Below are 18,586 nucleotides of genomic sequence, written 5' to 3' on the forward strand. Positions count from 1 at the left end.
TTATACTATATATATACTCTCAATATCGATGTTATATTTATTTTAATGTATACATTTACTTTTCAATATTGTTTTGTTGACGTTTATCCGACGACGCTAAAATTTTAATCGCCGACGCGTCCTCGTAAATCATGTAATCTAAATTTATACACTTTTTGAACGCACATATTTTTAATTAAAACTATATACTTGTACCTCGTAAAAACTTTTACGTATACAGATATGCATACGTGCGTCGAACTGCTGTAGCAGCAAACCGCTAGTGGATATAAATTTAATTTACATCATAGTACTGTTAGTAGTAGCTGCAGTATACATATGCACTATGTATATAGAGTATAGGTATATTTCAAGTTAGGTGTAATATATGTATTATGTATATTGGAATCGTTAACGTCAAAAGTCTGTAGATATTTAAATGTGGAAAATATTATTTAAAACGAATAGTAAATTATACTTTTAAATAAATTTAGCTATTTGCACGTTTTCATTTTTAGAATAAAATTACCCAAGTAATGATACTGTTTAGTAATGGTTTAAACACATATTGGCATACACTCGAGTTCCACGCAATATTATACACATATATTCTCCGCGCGTGTAATACTATTTATTGTAACGTGCAGTAAACTAAAAATAATATTTTTTCGATGAACACTATATAAATATGTATACTTATATATGTAGGACGACGATATTACATGATTTTTGTCGTCATCTGCAGCATATACATTGTTAGAAATAGAGTCCTTACGACTATGTATAGGCCTTATAGAGTATAGCTTGATACTTACTTAATATAATAATGTATGCAAATAATTTATACTTATATAAATACCTATAAGAAATTAATAATATACATAGTACAAATAAAAAATAAATTAATATAATACGTATATATGTACTACCGATAATGAACAATTTACATGCAATAAGACCTTCGTATAGTCTTTTTTTCTGTACACGATTAACTGGAAACTTTTACGTGCAGATTCCTTGGAATATCATCATCGTTATATAAAATTATGAATTCTTCGAACTGATAAAATACATGATTTATTTTACATATAGATATATTGCCCTCACCGGCGTTTATACATAAAAAAATTAACGTCAATATAGATTGATTTCAATATAATATTGTGTTCCATTTAATTTCACACTAAATATTTTGATGTTTTAACTTATTTGAAATAATTATTTTCACATCATTTCTCAATATTATTGAAAAAAAAATACAGTTTGTTTTTATCATTTTTAACTTTATTAGGTTTTACTTATATTTTTTATCGCTAAATTAATTACTTTTTTAATTTTATATTTCGCTACAAAATATATTTAGTAGTATATTTTAATATATAAAAATCAAATTTTGAACTAGCTATATAGTCAATAAGTTATAAGTATTTAAAGTTTAGATGGAAAGTGGTGTATAGATATTATATATATAGTGGATCAGCATCTTATTTTGATCGGTATACTCATCCGCTCATCAAATTTTAATAGATACTTTATGAGTACTTTGAGTCAGTTATGTAAAAATAATATTTTTGTAATATATTATAATGAGTGTAGAAACTTAATATATGGACTCTTATTATATTATTTATTAGGTATAAATAATATGGAATAATGGACCTTATTATTTTGTATTATTTTCTAACAAATTTTCCTGTTTTTATTTATTTCAACTTAACGTGTTTTGCACTCAAAATATACATACCGTCTACATAAAGTACATCTGTTAAAGGTTGTAAAATAAAATATTTGGTATAAATTATTCGCACATATCAACGTATTGTAATATGTAAGTATGATTCACGTATAAATGACTGCGTACGAAAGTGCGTATACCTATAATCTACATAGACTGTATATATTATAATATAACCTAAAAATATATTATCTATACAATTAAATACGTGACTATAAAATTGGCGAATAATTGACATTATAATATATCATATTTAACACACATAAATAATTTAGCTAAACACATGTAATATAAACGTATTTAATATATAATATTATGTACCTATATTGGCTATATTAGGTAATAGGTATTATACATGGTATATTAAAATAATATTATACCTAATGGTATAGGTATATATTGTGCGTTATAATGATATGACGTGTGTTTGTGGACCACACGATTTGCCAGATGCCACGCAATAAACGTGTCCGAGAACTAAATAATATATATATTATATATATATATAAATATAATATGTGTGTGTATGTGCGTTGAGAAAACGACGTTCACTCACCACTGTGGCATATTAAATTATATATACATAAATAATTTAATAGTAGAAATATATTAAACGTATTTCTGTGTGTGTGTGTGTGTGTATATATATAATACTATACACACATCAGCACACACACCGTTTGATTTGATCAGCTGTACTATGTATATAGTATATACTTAGGTACCTATATACTTCATTGCTTTACATTATTACTATATAATACTAAAACTAAGAATTCAACTCGTACAGTCGTACGATGTATATACATATAGTCACTTTTTTACACGTGTATAACAGAAAAATATACAACAAACCCGCGAACGATTTAGCCCAATGATCATAAATATACACTTTTGTATATATATATATATATACACATCTCCGAAAGATCGTTAAAACGCCGTGACCGGATTCCATCCGGTCGAACCTAAAACACATTAACCACCCGCAGTACACGCTTTCATATTATACCTAATGTATTATATATATATTATACGAGTATAAGATGTATCGATGTATATATATATAAATATATATATGCATGTTGATCTGTGAGTATCTGTTGAAAATTCGATGTATAAAATATAATTTTATATATTCTACTGTGCGTGCAATTATATATATATTGTACATTTCGGGAGAGATATAGATAATATAGTTGTCCGGACTCTAGCATTTGTTTGTGCAATAATTGAAAAATTTAAAATTTTTGAAAATAAGGATATAAATAAGAAGATGGACGACAATATGTATAACAATAGATAGGTCGGTGAACACACTTGATTGGTTTATAGGAGGTTACGTTACCTGCGCGCAGGACCCCCCACGGACCGCTGGGCAGGTGCGATTATCACGCCCTTTCCTCGCGCCGCCTCGTGTCATTGGTGCGACGAACAATGCGTATTCACGAACAACAGGTACATACATATATTGTATACCTGCAACCACTCGTTGACCGAATTTACGGCACATAAATGGCCGCAATATACAATTGTATATTATAAATATTATATTACATTTTATTATTATAAATAGTATATAGGCTCGAATTTTATTATATTCGGTATACCTTCCTGCATATTTAATGTTATATTTTTTGTGTATTCCGATCGGTTTTTATGTATTTTCATTTTTGACATTTTTTTGCACACAGTTCCGTTGCCCGGGATGAGTCTGGAGGGTCTTCTCAAGGACTATCAAGACTTACATCACCAACAGCAACAGCAGCAGCAACAACATTTACAGTACTGCCCGTTTTGTCGGGAATCGTTTGACTTGGGATCGCTAAAAGAACACTTAGATGGCGGATGCCGAGCCCGGCCGTCTTCGCCGCCTTCAACCACGGTTGCAATCGCCGGCCAATATGGGTGCTTGCAGTGTAACGCTGCTTTTGGCAATCGTGATCTCCTCGAGAAACACGAACTGCTCCACTCGCCCAACGCCCAAGTGGTAAGCACTTATAATTTATTATTCTATACCATTCTCAATAATTACCTGCTATTAAATTTACAATATAGATACATATATAATATTTAATAAATATTTATTAACACGCAATCCTTTTGAATAATAAAAAATATATAATAAATATTATAAAATATAAATACATTATAGAATATAATTAAAATTCTAAATTGTTATGCGTCGTATTAAGCTGCAGGTGAATAACACGCGTATTATATTACATATAGATACAACGTTTTTTACGATTTAACAGAATTCTGTAAAAGCAAGCAGTAATAATATAATCGACATGCACCGTGCCACATATAATTACGCCGCATGGTTTGGTTGGCCTCCGCGGAGGTATATTTTATTTATTTATTTCCATTATATTCCGAATGATTTATTTATCTTATATTATATATACATGTACGCTCGTGGTGACCTCGCCCTGGCGCACCTCCGTACATGCGCGATGACTATAGAACGCCATGAAAGTAGCTCTGCGGGCCCGAATAACCTTTATATATGTATTTGTGTGTTTAATATAATATACTTTAAACGACCCGTCTCTGAGAACGTACATATCTTCACACACACGCACATATATACAAAAAATAAAATAAACACACCTAAAATCCGGTGCGCGTGCGTGCGAGTATTATATGTGTGACCGACTCGTACACAATTGAACACATTCTCCGTGTGTTTTTCGGGGCCATCGCGCGTGTGTGTGGTCCGGTGACGGGTTTCAACGTAAGTTCGTATAAAATATATTTTCGGACAAAAGAACAGAAAATATTTTTGGGGGGTCAAAAGAAAAATACGAGCGCGTCTTGCAGCATAGTAATATAATAATCATAATATAATCATGTAATGGTGCTGATGCAGCAGTAAACCCGACCTTGACTCGGGAGGATCCACCGCAAGGTGTTATTTTCTATATAATCTCGAAAAAAAAACCCATCCCTCAACCACCACGCCTCGCACAGTCTATACTTGCGAGATGCAACTCTTCGGGGTTCGTCCAGATGTGCAGGTCTCCGGTCCCTCGTCATGTATAATATATATATTATTGTTACCTCCCGCCGTTCGTGGAAACGTGCATATATACTTAAAACCCGACCCGTTCACAAAGGGATTCGACGTGCACGCCGGGCCACGACGAAACGTCCTTCTCGCCTGCATCACCGTCACCATATTATGTATACCTATAACGCGTTGGTACTTATTTCATATATATATTACCTACCCGACGAAGACCGACGATGGCCATTAAAATCTCGCCATGACGGTCGTTTTTTCTTCTTCATTTCCTTTCCTCCGAAACGAATCACCCACATGATCACGTATATGGTATGTATACCTACCCCTATATAGTCGATCGACCTCTCTTCTTATACTCCATGCACAATAAATGTTATTGCAATCGTATACTAACAGGTACTATATATATATGCTTGACACGTTTGTATAATGGATTATCGCTCGTTCGGGGGCGGAGACACAGCCTCACCGGATATCAGCTATAATGTACGAGTCGGACGTGTACTATATATATATAACATCCATATATTATTATTTCATTATTATTATATTTTACACACGGCAGTGCAAAACACATGCAGGACCACATGGCCTTTACAAAAAAAAGATTATGTATATATATATAAAACCACATACAGTCGTGCATTATTATCATCTGTACAACATGTCGATAGAGAGATAATATTAATATTTATGTGCTGTACAATAATATAATATACTATCATCGCATAAAATTAAGTCCGGTCCCGCACTGCGGCTTGAACCATTAGGTACATAAAATATTATAATACAATCCATCCACTGATAATCGCGTTGTCACGTCTGCCTCAGCTGATAACAATTATTATTTTATGTTTTGTCGGTTATTTTTTTCCGCCTGTGTTTGATAAAAGACATAAAAAAGAGGTGTTGCCAGAAAATGCGGGCGCGCGCGCTTGTGTGTGTGTGTGTGTGTGACCCGAAATGTAATAATTATTACACTTAATAAAAATATATATGTATAATATAATAGACCATATACGTATCTCGAATATGTACAGTCTAACATATAGGTATACCAACGGGATAATGGCTGCAAGGGAGGACGAGAGATGAGGTAAAGACGATGCCGACTGCTATTATACATACATGTATGTTTAATATTATATGTACATGTGTGGGAGGCGCAGTTAAATTAACCGATCGTCATGTTATCATGGTGTGGCGGCGGCACATGGAATTATATAACGATTTTCGTATAACCTGTCGCCATTAGGGTTTCTCACGATTACTGCAATGCACTGTGTGCCTGTATATTATACAACACGGTACACACACACGCGCACACATACATGTATGTATGTGTAAAAACATAACATTATAATATATATACACACACACACACACACACACATACACTACACGTTCTAACACATGGTGACACGTTGTTGACGTCATACCTTTACGACGTTCGTCGTATTTCATTCTATATAATAATATACTCTCTAGTTTTTTTTGTCTATACTATAACCGCAAGTCGACGGTCTCTCTCTAAACGGCGCTTTTTTCGTTTGATTATTATTTTTAATAAGGCGTCGTCGTCGCCGGGCATGGGATTTTTAGGACTCCTACGAAGATTTTTTTGGTCGTGAGATTTTACGCGCCACGGTTTTTTCTTTCCTTATTTATATGGTCTTTCTTTCTTTCGTCTACCTATACGCAGCCCGACCCTGTCCTTATACGTTATATACTTATATCCCTGCAGCCCATACGATGTGTATCCCGTTAACCTTCATAAAATAATAGCTACTCTTCTTAATAACACGCACGTGTTTTTTTTTGTTTTGTCTCGCCTGTAGTCTTGTAAGGTGTGCAACAAGACGTTCGCCAATGTTTACCGTCTCCAAAGGCACATGATAAGTCACGATGAGAGCGCAGTGCTGCGCAAGTTCAAATGTCCCGAGTGCGAAAAAGCGTTCAAGTTTAAACATCATCTCAAGGTAACTACTCTCATTTAAATTATGTATATCAAATAAAAATAATAATAATGTACTATAGTATCTGCATATATATTATTTATATTATTTGTTTTCTGATTTTCTCGGCGTAATATAATAAGAGTTATTTTTTTGGTTGTACATAATAATAATTCCAATTTAAATGTGTCATTATATTTGATTTTTGAAACTAAACAAATGTTGGAATTTATTTTCATAGGAACACATTCGCATCCATAGTGGAGAAAAACCGTTCGAGTGTTCCAACTGCGGTAAACGGTTCTCGCATTCCGGTTCATATTCTAGTCACATGACCTCTAAGAAATGTCTGATCATAAATCTAAAAATGGGAGGCCGTGGGTCGCAAGCCAACAACCGTAACGCCGCTCACCATCAACCGAACAACGGTTATCCAAGCAAGCGTCCAGTCCCTAACAACAACAACAATATAACCAACAACAACAGCAGCAACCACAACAACAACAGCATTGGTGCCGGTGGCAATACGTTCTCGCCCCTATTGCCGTCTTCAGCGTCCAAGTACGACATGCAAGTGGCACAGCCGAGTCCAACACAAGCGCAATCGCTTACACCACAGTCATTCTATCACACACAACCAAAAGCCTCCGCGGCCGCAATTTATTTCCCAGGACTGTTCAACACTCAGAGCAAGTTCAACATACACGATCTCCTGCAGCCGTCGTTGATGCAGTCGGCGATGGTTAAGCAAGCCCAAGAACAGGAACAGGAACAAGAACAAGAAGATCAAAAACAACAGCAAGACGATTGCTGTAATGGTGACGACAAGAATAAGACGACAGACGACGACCAGAAGGAGCGCGAGAGTGGCGGTGAAGACTTCAACGAAGATGAAGAGGCCGATGACGATGACGACGACAAGTACGACAACGTGATAGACGTAGTGAGCGTGGTGAAGAAGGAATGTGAAGACGGCGGTGGTGCGGACGAGGACACAGCTGGCGAAACAGACGCTGCTGTCAAGAAACTCTTGGAGACGGTCAACGTGTCAGCGGTCACCAAACAGCTGATGATGGCCAACGCCGCGGCCGTCGCAGCGGCTGCCCTGCACCACCAGCAGCACCAGCCGCCGCCGTCTTGCGGCTCGTCGGGCGGTTGCCCCAGCGTGACGAGCGATTCGCCGCCGTATCACCACGGCTACAGCTTGTACCCCAATCACAACAACCATCACCACCTCCTCAACAACCATCACAGAGCCGAAGGGCTGGTCGTCAAGGCGGAATACTCGGCGGGCGGTAGTTCCGGGGCCTGCAAGACGACCATCAACAACAACAATATAAACAACGGTTACGACGCGGGCAGCGACTGTTACACCGACGACGAGCACAGGCCGTGCACCACCGAAGAGGAAGACTCCGTAGACCAGGACGGCCGGAAGATACGCGTCCGGTCGCAGATAGCCGACGACCAGCTGGCCGTGCTCAAAGAGTGCTACGCGGCCAACCCGCGGCCAAAGCGCGAGGAACTGAGCCGGATCGCCGACCGGATCGGCTTCAACGTGCGCGTCGTCCAGGTGTGGTTCCAGAACAACCGGGCCCGCGACAGGCGCGAGGGCCGCCTGGTGCACATGCCGTACTCGCCCGCGTCCGCCGCCGCCCACGCCGCACCCGCGTCGAGCGCCGAACAGCCGCTCGACCTGTCCACGAAGCGGGGACGCCGCGACGACGAGTGCAACAGCGGCCGCAGTTCCGTCTGCAACGTTACGCTGACCAACAAGTGTACCATACAGTTCAAGTGTTGGACCGCCAACAACCGAGATGATTGCAGTTCATCGCCGCCCGCGTCCATGTTGCAGCCGATGCAACAGCATTGCCGCAAGACGTTTCTGGGAGGCGCGTACCCGCCGCCGTCACCTGCCTGCGCGGCACCGCCCCCGCCGCCGCCTTCGTCCCAACTGCACCATCCAGCGTCTCATTCGCCCATACCGGCCGTCGCGCTCCGGCACAACGGCAGCTTGAGCCCTGCGTCCGAGAAACGTTCGTGGAAGAGAGTGAGTACTATTTACAACTATATAATATTATAATACGCGATTTTAGTGTTGTGCCGACATCGCTTCCGGTATTTTGTCGATATTTTATTTCGTCAGATCCGTGTACCGCGATATCGAAAAACCTATACCGAAACCCGACATAATTATACGCATATATGTTATACACACTCTCCACTCTTCGCGATATAACTGATGTGACATGTATATAAAATGGCTTGTATTTGAGTGAATTGATTATTATAAATTTTCTACTATGGAATTTAAAAAAGGCATGTTTCTTTAAGAAATTTTCGAATTATATTATATAACCTACATCGACTTTACCCTTAGCTTAAAAAAATCTGATATCGATAGACTGCATAAATACGTATTTAACACATGTTGTGTTAAGTTATATAGGCTCCAATAGTATCTACACGTACACGAAAACTATGCTGTATATCAGCATGACATCATCGTGCGATTGCTTTTTTATGTTATTATAATACTATTTGCTTGCAGTTTAATATATATATATATATATTGTAGTGTATGCTGCTCAGTATTTTTCATTTACAATTTTTTAATTATTTTTCAAAAACTGTCACGGTTGATCGGAGTAAAAAAACTGCATAGATCGGTTTGCAACATGATTATATGCGTAGTATAATATTATATATACCTCTACCTACGTATATCATTTAACGGTGTGACGTGTTTTTAAATATTGTTTATATTATATACATTCGCATGTGTGACATACCTCTCATAATTGCACTCAATTTTACCTCGTTAACTTAATTAACGTTTTGACGGTGCGCGTTATCCTATATATATATTATATTTCTGCCTGCTGCGGTAGTAATAAAATTCGCTTTGCGATGTACTCGCGTATCGTCAACGCTAAATTTAGACATCGCTATACGTGCGACCGAGTTATATTTACTAACAATTTCTTTTTTCCCTGTAAATTTATAGGAATACGGAGACTGGAGCGACATGACGGACGAAGCCGAAGACTCGGGGTGTACTTCTCAAGACCCTGACGATGCGGTGTCCACTGGAGCCGGTGCAGGCGCTTTGCACAACAACAACAATAACAACAACAAAAACAACAACCACAACACTAGTAATAGCGCAATGGCGGCCGCGGTTGGTTCGCCCAGCAAAAAATCAAAGCCTTCATCCGTGGAATCTACTGAAGTACCAGGTATGCTGCAATGCATTTATAATAACTATACATGTTAAGATATATTTTTATAAATACAAGATTTAAAAAAAATAACTGATGACATATGTAATCAACTAACAATATAACAACTTTTATTCTAATTATTATTTTCAAAATGTAATAATTTATGTATATACATAAATGGTAAATTATATTTAAAAAAAAAACATTTATTTAATGGAAGCTTTACGAAAGTTATATTAATAGGTATTATGATTAGTTATTTGTGTTTATTAGTTATTTCTTTTACTCTCTACTTTTATATAAATAATATTTGCTATACTTCCCTAACCGGCTCTATGCAGCTGATGATGTTTATATTCGATTTTAATGCTTCAATAATTCATTACTATATCTGTGAGATCCATGTTTGTAGGAGATACATTATTATTAAATTGTTTGCTGTAATCAATATATATATATATACATGTAACTGCAAAATAAATTTAATCGCAGTACGACGTTAAACGACGCCACTAACAATAGCGCCATGCAGACTTCGAGCGTACGCCTAATTGTTTTACGTAGTATACCGTATATATACAAAATAATGTGAGAAAATAGTATGTTGTTATTTACACTGATGGTAAATATATTTAAATTTAAATATTGGTTCCATTAACTGGTGAGAAAAAGGAGGGATTGACCAGGATGCCGGTGTTCAGAAATATTCAATAAAACAAAGACAATTTTTCAATTTTAACCATTCAAAATTTGAGTATAATTCAGTATTATTAATTGGTACTTTCAACACTGATAATGATGGTGTTGTGAGAAGGGATGTTGAACCAATAATTTTATCCCCTATGTAAGTACTAAATAAACATGTGGATTTTAAACTATTCACACCCCCACTTATTCTACAAGTCTTGGATATAACTCCCATTGCCTGAAACTTATATGACCACATCATACACTCACCTAAACTATATCAATTTCACTATGCATATAATAACGCGAAAACAGTATTACTTTAGCGCATGTTTAGAGGCACCTGCCACAGTCATAAATCATAATAAACATATTATATACCTAGGTAATATATATATATATTGATCAATAATTTTGTCGTTGCAGATCAAAGACCGCACAAGTGCGACGTTTGCCCAAAAGCGTTCAAACACAAACACCATCTGACCGAACACAAGAGGCTGCACAGTGGTGAGAAGCCGTTCCAGTGTTCCAAATGCATGAAACGGTTCTCGCATTCGGGTTCGTACAGCCAGCACATGAACCACCGATTCTCGTACTGCAAACCGTACAGAGAGTAAATTCGATAGATCTACTCAAAACCGACAGTATATATAATATGTGTATGGTGTATATATTGTCACCGTCTCTATACCGCTTTATTATTATCTAATATAATTATAATATAATAATAACTACTATATTACTACTACTACTACTACTACTACTACTACTACTATTTTATTATTATTACTATTTCTACCATTCGCCTCGATTTTTGATGGTTTTTGTTTTTCGTTTTTTTTTCCAATATTCTTAGGTTTTTTTTTGTAACGCCCATCCCCTTTTTTATTCGTTTTGAAAACAATAAAAAAACATTGTAAAAAAAAGAAAAAAAACTTTAACGCAATATGTATTTAAAAAGGGTCAATGTATATATATATATATATATAAAATGTGAAAAATATAAATGAATATATATATATATATATATGTATATAATAATCGAGACAATAATTTTTCGGGTTGTTCGACACACTCCGCACTGATATATATATATGTATATATATACACATTAATATATGTATTATATAAAGTGATGTGTTTTAGCCGTTATCATTCTGAATTTATATTTTTATATAAATGTTAATTATATAGTATAAATATTGTATAAAGTTTGCCAAAAAAAAATAAATTATAAATAAGTATATATAATATGTATAATAATTAATGATACCATGAGAGACAATAACTAAAGTAAAATAATGAAATAATTTTTCAACTTTGTAAATAAGCCCGTTTTCTAGTGTGTGTGTTTTTCCATGAAATATTAATATATTTATGTATAAAAAAATCTTATTATTATTACTATAAAAATCATATAATATACAAATAATTAATAACAAAAAAATTTTGAAAAAAAAATCGATTTATAATATATATATATATTGCATATTCTACAAAACATATTCTTCTATATGTGTTATGTATAATGTATATATTATGTATAATAATAACTGACTTTCGATTCTCGATCACGTACAATGCAGTATATTGTTATTGATTCAAATATTTATATATACGCGAGCTAAAAGAATCAGCGCCGATTTTTACTATACACCTTATTATTAGATTTGTAAATCGTTTGTCAAAAGCAAAAAACACAAAAAAAAAACAAAAAACAAAAAAATAACATTTAACATTTCCCGCTTACATATATATATATATACATATTATATTATATAGTATCGTTAGCAATCGTCCGTTACATTTTGTTCGATATTTATTCATTGGTATTAAAAGTGTAGTACCTACATATATTATATTATTATTGTATAGGTATATAAATAGTATTATAAATTTGTTGGATCGACTTAATCCCCTCTATAGTTATAATGTTTTAATAATATATAAAAGGTTTTATTTATCGCGTATATATACAATATATAAAAAACACCAATCACTCACGACACCCCCTCCTCGCTGATTTCAAATTATGTACAATTATTATGATTTTTTTTTTCGAATGTCGATGGACGCATAACAATCTGTTTATAAACATATTACCTATCACACATTGTATATACACCACGCGTATTTCGATCGTTTTCCGAAATTTTCGTTTGTACTTACATGCAGTCCCGCGTTACATTATTACTATTATTATTATGATATCATATATATACACTATAAGCTACAGTATTATATTATCCATTTCAAACAACGACGGCGGCAGTATTGGATATTGTGTTGTTATGTATATGCACACACACATTCATTTCTGCTAAAGCCTGTGCTTATATATATATATATATATATATGCATGTATTTTACGCCATTTTAATGCGAGTTTTGTGGGACTATTTTTTTTTTTGCTAAGGGTCGATGATTATTATTATTATTATTATTATTATTAGAATTATTATTATATTTGATCGGTGAGAAAAATGATTCATTTTTTTTTTAACCGACAAATTATGTGAATTCAACGTGCCTAAATAATTATATTTTTCAGTATTTTATTAATTTATTATATGATATAAATATTTATAAAATACGCCGTGAGCGAAAAAAAAAAGTTGTAAATAAAATTATATAATTATATATATACATTTAAGGTTTGTGTGTAGAAAATACAATTTTTTTTTTAGTTTTAAAAATTGGGCTAGAGTGACCAAAGATAATTAAGGAAATATATGTTTAATCTTAAGCATTCGTAAAATTGTTTTACATTATATAACTTAATTCGTGTAATAAGTACGCGTTTTCCGTAAATTTTTTTTTCGACTTTTATTTTGTGCAATGTGTTTTATTATTATATATATTTTCTTTTTTTTTTAAGTTAATATATGATATTTTATGATGTACGCTTTTTTTACGGTATCTTCTATGTTTTTTGGTTATTTAGTTTATTTTGGTTATTGTGATTTTTTTTCGATAATTTTATTTTACATTTTTCAAAGATTTTTCAATTTAACGTATATAGGCAAATACCTATATACCTATTATAAAATTAATATGATTTTTAATATTTTATTTAAAAAAAATTTATATATATATATTTCAATGTATATACAATACAATTTATACATAATAAATATATAATTTAATGTAGTTACCCGTACATAATATATATGTTCGGATTTATAAATAGGTTTATGTTATAATAATATATGCATAATGTATTATACATGGAAAAATTATAAATATGTAATGTGTATACATAAATGGCTAAAATTTAATAACTTACATTTATTTGTTGTTTATTCATTATAATATATAATTTCATTCAGACCTTTTCCCGGGATTTCGCTTACCTATGTATATATTATATACTTATGGAACATTCAAATTATGTGCATCATTAATAATATGTATCACAAGATTTATACTTTATTGTATAAGCATCTTGATTTTTGCGTATCCTGCGTATATATACATGTATAATTAATGTATAGTATATACATATGTGTACATTATTGTTCAGTAATGTATGTGAAGGTTAATCAATTTTTGCTGGACTTATATCAAAGGCATTCATATATAACTGCACTTATAGATATATACAAAGAGAACACCAATAATTTTCAACTCAGCATCCAACATTTCCAATTCAAAATCTTCCGTACTATATAGTCTATAATGAACGCGAAGACACGTGTCCTTTTTCAAATATAAATATATTACACATATTTAAACCACAAAAAAAAAACACCATATTATATCACAACTTGCGTGTTCAGTCGTGTCATCAAACATTTCTGCAGCAGTAATCAGTGCTTTGCAGTTTCTATTTTTAACCTGTAAAAAGTAAGTGAAAATAAGGTAAAAAAAAATTCAAAAATATTGTTTTTACAATGACATGTAAAAATTATATTTTCGAAAATTGTTAACTGTTAATGAATATTTATTTACATAGACATTTATATTGATCATTTTGTATGATATATCCGTAGATAAAGGTAAATATTATATATGCATATATTATAATGTGGTACCTGCTGCTATATTACATTGTACTTTTTTGTGCACTGTTGGTTTCACAATATCGTTTTAAATGGATATTTAGTGGCCCTTTATATTATATTATATATATCTACGATTAATCGGGTTATTGCACATATTATATATTTGTATGTAACCTATCTTGCAGCCAAAAGCAGTTCATATATAATCAGGGCCAGGAGGCAAAGCGGGACATTTGTCCAGGATTCCGTGACTTTAATTACACATATAACCTATACGTTCTATAGGCTATAGGTGACTATGGTTATTGGTTAATTAAGTTTTTCCCAGGACCTCGCGAAATGTAGCGCCGACCCTGTTCATAGTATAGGGTTATTATACATAGTTAGGCTTATATGTTTAATTTGTAAGTGTATAATTCTATAACAGGTTATTTTAGCTGTCACGATTGAATATGCAATATTATATAATATATTTTATTATCGCATTTTGCGCAATGGACTATAAGCTTAACAATAACGATGGTAAGATCAGCGCGGCTATACATATACCTGTGTATAGCAATAAAACAATCAAATTTTACTAAAACTTTTTGAGTATAAAAACTACAATATGTCATATCTTTAAGGTTTTTCAAAAAAACATTATTTTATAAAATACGTATATTAAAAAAAAAAAATGAAAAATGGCCATCGTGGTGTGGGGATCTATAACCACTATACATCCCCGGCCGCGCTTGAGGTATACCGTATACATCATGAATATTTTTTATTGCACATATAATCATACACTACTACGCGGCGACATCGACGGATAGTTAGAAATCGTCGGCTTTTATAGTAACTTCGTGAGAAACACATCTGCTGTTCTTGTCAGTGTATACGAATGTGATGATGATTGTTTATCAAAACAAAACACATATAATATTTATCAGTACGGTATTAAAGGATTGCTTTGACGGATCCCTATGAAGGTATATAAGAATAGGGTGACCTACCCCACATGGCCATACATAGTTGTGACTGAAGGGCGAAGAAATATAGTAGATAGGATTTCTTTGTGAGCACCAAATGTTTATAATAACAAATCAAGAAATATTTTATTTTCATTATGAGTATGATTTATTTTACTGCGGCGTGTTATACTGTACATATTTCTATATAATATACTAGCTATACAGACGATGGCAGCCCGCATCATTTAATTATATTATATAATGTATAAACATTTTTCTTCACTATATATAATTCGTATTTGTCTTGACTGAAACGTGGACGCGCGTGTTATAGGTAATAGACGTAGGTGTCGCCAGGTAGTTCTAGTGTATTCGAAATTGGTTCTTATGCGCTACGAATTCATATAACAATGTACACAAGCCCAGATTAAGATCAATATGCAGTGGCCGCAGGCTGTAAAAAGTTTGGTGTCCCTATTTTACTAACCCTTTGGCTTTTGTAAGAATATATTATAGATATTTTTTAAATTTTTCAATTAATAACTCATCATTACTCTGTAGCAACATGACTATGTACGCGAGCCACATATATTAATGCAATTATATCAAGAGTCGAATTATATCTAATCTGTACTTTTATACCACAAAAATAACAAAGATAGCTAACGTCCGATAAACATATCAAAATGCGAAATATGAAATTATAAAATAATAATAATACTTAATAATTTTTTTTTTATAAATGTATGCAAAAAAAATTAAAATTTTGGTTTTTGTAAATAAGACCACGAGCCGCATGCGTCGATGAAGAGAGCCGCAATTTGGCCACCCCTACAGCGTTGGGTTACCCTAAACAGGCAAGATAATCAGGTGATTGGAGCGGCAAATTTGATGCACTTGAAAAATAAAATGTATTTATAATATTATTATATTACAATTTGAGACGGCGGCAAATGTCCTGCTTGTAGGCGACAAATATGCTTAATCCGCCACTGCTGCTCTATAGAGTAAGTATATATACTTGATTAGTTGATTATTGAATAGATAATAAAAAAAAAAAGGCTTTGGCTTTATTGACCATATCAACACGTCCGAGCGAATAAGTAAAAACACAAACACGTTGACCGCCAAGTGCCCGTCGGCGGGCATCTGGTTGCTGCGGTGATAACACTGACAATGTGGTCGCCGGCTGTCTCGCTACCATTATATTACCTATAGGCTACTGCAGGTACGCCAATAAGAAGTCACCGAGGGCTGTTATATTCCCATGTATTTTCAAACAAGCTTTGTTGTGCTCAGGGGCGTCATTTCACATTTTTTCATGGGACGCAAAACCAATATTGAAAATTTATCAAAGCAATACCAGTCACTCGCATGGTCGAGTCATCCCATGATTTTTTTTCAACACACTTTTTTCTGTAAATATAGATCATTTTATAGAAATTATAACATAAAACAAATAACAATAGTCTTGTTCGTGGGATGCATTTGTGCACCCTTGCATCCCACAAATGACGCCACTGGTTGTGCTGGTACCGAAGTCTGAAGTAATGATACGTTTGATATAGCCATTGCATAGAGAACGATTTCGCATCGAAAGGTATATTTTTCACCTCGATTGAATATTTTTAAGATATAAAAACTACGCCAAATGACCGCCGATTTACACTTATTTAATCTAATACCATAATCTTATTGGCTAGACCAAAATAAGAATCTGGTATCGGTATCATTAATTTCTGATGATTAGTTTTGGAAATATTGAATAAACATACTAAGAATAACTCTCTAAAAAGGCTGTGTGCATCAGAGAAAGATTGTCAAATGCCCTCCGGCGGGCACGTGGCAGTCAACGTCTTTTGAACAATATATGTTTATTTTAGATATATAAAAAATATAAAACAAGCATATTATTATAAAATAATTAATAAAAACACCAACTATTATTTATACTTTTCCTTTTTCTTTTTCTTGATTTTTGTGTTAAAATAGTATCATTAAAATCTAATTTTTAACCAATTATGTCTGTTCAATACTAAATAGAATAAATATTGCTAATGCATTATTCAACCTTTCTTCCTTTATGGTTGACCTCTTTTAGAATTTTACTCTTAAGAACGGAAAAAGCCCTCTCAACTGAGCAGTTTGAAATTGTTGTAGGTATACTAAGTATAAGATACGTACACATAATTATTTCTAAATTTGGAAACATACATTCTAGTTCTTTGGTTTTGATACTGATAAACGTACACATAGAGAGAACAGATTTTACATTTGTATCCGTGGAAAAGAATACACTCCTCTACAAGTGACGCCGCCCAATATCCGGTATATTTGATTTAATATTTCAAATTTCATAAATTTTCATAAAAAAAATAATATATCAGGACAGTATGTGGTACTCCTAATAATTCGTGAATATGTACTTTGCATAAGCGTAATTTGAGGGGTTTTGGGGGGGGAGCTAAGCCCCTCAAAATCAATCATATCCCCCCCCAAATGGTTTGTTTATATCCTCTTCCACCTTTATATATCTCGAGGAGCATATACACAGTATTCATGCAAATTATAATAATTGTAATTTAAAACTCAAATTACGCCTTAATCCGGGTCTGATTATACATTAATATGCGTAAGTAATTATATAATATATAAATATACTGGTAAATTACAATATTTAATAACACCTGCACAATATAATATGCCATTGTCATACTTGAAATCCAATTGAATTTTTAACTGTGAATAGGAGGTTCATATCTAAACATAAAAGAACAGAGTTAAAAAGAAACTGCAAACGTTATTTAAAATTAGGTATGTACATTCGATAAAAGTTTATAAATGTTCAAAATCGTTACGTTCACGTTCTTTAATTGATTTCAAATCTTACACACAGCCATATTCAGATATTCTGCTATCAATTTTACATTTCCACCCTATAGCGTCGTTTGCCGAGTATACCTAAACGACTGTTTCATTCATCGTTAAATCGTGATATTACGGGCGGTCAAGTGA

At 33.5% G+C, this 18,586-nt stretch overlaps 1 protein-coding gene across 4 annotated transcripts in view; it reads left to right on the forward strand.

The window, feature by feature from the left end:
- LOC113549071 (zinc finger protein 1) overlaps positions 1-11,425 on the forward strand; it is a 165,048-nt gene extending 153,623 nt beyond the window's left edge. For all 4 annotated transcript variants that reach the window (XM_026950223.1, XM_026950224.1, XM_026950225.1 and 1 more), the window contains 5 exons: positions 3,409-3,704; positions 6,584-6,724; positions 6,942-8,750; positions 9,708-9,939; positions 11,038-11,425. In XM_026950223.1, the coding sequence (XP_026806024.1) occupies positions 3,409-3,704; positions 6,584-6,724; positions 6,942-8,750; positions 9,708-9,939; positions 11,038-11,231 (2,672 nt within the window). In that variant the 3' untranslated portion in view covers positions 11,232-11,425. The remainder of the gene's footprint in view (positions 1-3,408; positions 3,705-6,583; positions 6,725-6,941; positions 8,751-9,707; positions 9,940-11,037) is intronic.
- Positions 11,426-18,586: the final 7,161 nt, after the last annotated feature.

The sequence above is a fragment of the Rhopalosiphum maidis genome, chromosome 1 (genome assembly GCF_003676215.2).
Source record: "Rhopalosiphum maidis isolate BTI-1 chromosome 1, ASM367621v3, whole genome shotgun sequence".
In the NCBI taxonomy this organism is placed as follows: domain Eukaryota; kingdom Metazoa; phylum Arthropoda; class Insecta; order Hemiptera; family Aphididae; genus Rhopalosiphum; species Rhopalosiphum maidis.